Consider the following 2,703-nt stretch of genomic DNA (forward strand, 5'->3'; position numbering starts at 1 on the left):
CAAGTTTCCACTTTCCAATGTGCTTAACTAATCCCAGAGTTTAGTTTTTATATGTCAGGTAAATCTATGTTGTTGCCATACTTTTGTTTGTTACAATCACATGACAGTCATGGGGCATTCAGCTGACAGAGCTGTGATTACCATCTCCTTGTTTGTAAAATAAACATTTGCAATTCTATGCAATATATATATATATTTCCCCCTATTCTCTTCTTGTCTACATGTAGGTATATTTGGTCATATAACTTGTTGTATTTAGGTTTTTAAAAGGTTATGAAGTTCATAACACAGAAAAGAGCAAAAACAGTTATTTCACCATAAACCAATATTGTTGGGTGTATTTATTACAGGTATTTATATAGCGCTGACAATTTTACATAGTTGCACATTCACATCAGTCCCTGTCCTCAAGGAGCTTACAAGCTAAGGTCCCTATATTACATGCATACATAGGAGGGCCAATTTAGACAGAAGCCAGTTGACCTTCCAGCATGTCTTTGGAGTGTGGGAGGAAACCCACAGGGAGAACATGCAAACTGTGTGCAGATAGTGACCTGGCCAGGATTCAAACCAGGGACCCCCAGTGCTGCAAGGCAGAAGCGCTAACCACTGCGCCACTGTGCTGCTGGGTATTTAGAAGTAGCGTGATAACACTCCCCTCATATAGCCACTGCACAATGTACAAAAATACCATCAATGGGTTTTTCTATGAGGACCGCTGGCCATCCTAAAAGGTGAAGGGTAGATGCGGGGGACCTATTAGGGATTCTGGATGTGTGAACAAGACTTCTCAGACATCTATCTTCCTGTGGGGCTAGAACATTCAGCAGCGGGAAAGAGAGCTTGAGCCAGGCATTATATTATTAATATATCTTCATTTTGTCCTGGACATATAACAACAAGGGGGAGTTTCGTACTATGAGATTAATGAATGGGACTTTATATAGGCATTTGAGACCTATCTGACCAGTGACGGACCTAATAACCTAATGGGTCGACCAAAAGGTTGTACCTCCTCCTCATGGAACTGACACGTATTTGATTGTGCCTTTCTGCAAGTGTTCTCTTTTATCTATGTTGATTTTTGATACCCTCGTTAAAAAATGTTGAAATAAAGATTACATAATAAAAAATATCAAGATGGGAAGTTTAGAAGTTTTTTGTTGTTTTTTTAAAAAATTTATTTATGAAGATTTTAATTTATTCAGGTCATGATAGAGATAGTATTAGGCAGTCACATAGTAACAGTATTTGAGGTTGAAAAAAAAAGATACAGGTCCATCAAGTTCAACCTTTATGTGTCTGTGTGTGTGTGGTGCGTGCATGCGTGTGTATAGGAGTCCCTGCGTGGTCTTAGTTTGTAAGAGTACCTGTACCCCTGTGTGTTATGGTCTCTTATAAAGGTATCTAATTAATTATTGAATGAACCAATGTTCTCTGCAGATATCACTGCTTGTGGCAGAGAGTTCCAAAATGTAATGACCAGGGTTTTCAGATGGAACCACGTGTACCTACTGCCTGGCCATACCCAACACCTCTGTTGTCTTCTCTTATATAAAGGAAACCAGACCACACTAGATCGGGATTTAGTGGCAATAGCTGACTTTCAAAGAACAATTCACAAATAGCATAGGATTGAGGTTGAAGATCCTTGAAGGCACTTGGAAATGAACCCACTCCCTGTAGCTGCTGAACTCATATGATAAAGCCTGCACCTCTGGGAAGATTACAGAAACACTGATTGCAGAGACTGCTGCTCATTGCTAGAGCTCTCCAATGTATAGGGGTGTATGGATTTTCATGATTAGAGAGCTCTGGATCTAATTTTGGATAGGGTGTCAGACATCCCCAGAGAGGTCACTGCTTCCACACCCAGAGAGCAAGGGTCCTTCTCTGCAGTATGCCTGCGTCATTCAACCCCATTGCCTCTGAGCCCAGGTTGTCCTGGACCGGCCCCAAGCTGGTGACTGGATGATAAAAACAGAAGCAGCACAGTTATGAGCTCTTCTCTTTGTCACTCTGCTTCTCCAACTATCAGCATGCTTCTGGTCAGCATATGAATTGATTGGCCCCTTCTGTTGCTTGCTCCTCTCACACTTCAGCCCAGCTTAGCAAGAGACTGCAAGATGCTGCTTATTTTTAACAAATGCATTTCATGATGTATTGATTACAGAGTTGCATTATTTTTTGTCTGTTGTATCTGTCTAGATTCTAGCTTTTTTATTTTTTTTTCTTTGGCTTACAGTGTTAAAGAAATGTTGATTCTCATCAATACATCAAATACTTATTACTCAAAAAATAAAATGAAAAGCTCTTCTGACAATGCTTAATTGTAGGGCTGCGGAAATTAACGATTAATCGTTTATAGATCAAAGTTCTTTTGATCCGTACTCACCTCTCCGCCGGCTTCTGGGTCTTCCGTCGGAGATCCGGTGACGTCACGGACATCGACGTCACCGGACTCCTTCCCCTTCCCCAAGTGGCTGTCGGCTAATGAAGGGAAGGGGGAGGAGTCCGGTGACGTCGATGCCCGTGATGTCACTGGACTCCTCCCCCTTCCCTTCGTTACCCGATGAAGCTGCTTGGGCCGGTGAGTACACATCCCGGCCGGGAGAGAAACACTTTTTACCTGAAAGGTTTAATCTGCTCAATCGAACAGATGAAACCTTTCCCTGCAATCGTTTTTTCTTTTCTTTTCTGACA

At 41.7% G+C, this 2,703-nt stretch overlaps 1 protein-coding gene across 1 annotated transcript in view; it reads right to left on the minus strand.

The window, feature by feature from the left end:
• Window positions 1–1,857: 1,857 nt before the first annotated feature.
• LOC108802900 (phenylethanolamine N-methyltransferase-like) overlaps window positions 1,858–2,703 on the minus strand; it is a 6,325-nt gene continuing 5,479 nt past the window's right edge. Inside the window, exon 4 of the mRNA XM_018574745.1 lies at window positions 1,858–1,967. Within this exon, the coding sequence (XP_018430247.1) occupies window positions 1,858–1,967 (110 nt within the window). The remainder of the gene's footprint in view (window positions 1,968–2,703) is intronic.

This window comes from Nanorana parkeri, unplaced genomic scaffold (assembly GCF_000935625.1).
Source record: "Nanorana parkeri isolate BGI_ZX_2015 unplaced genomic scaffold, ASM93562v1 scaffold3208, whole genome shotgun sequence".
Taxonomy (NCBI): domain Eukaryota; kingdom Metazoa; phylum Chordata; class Amphibia; order Anura; family Dicroglossidae; genus Nanorana; species Nanorana parkeri.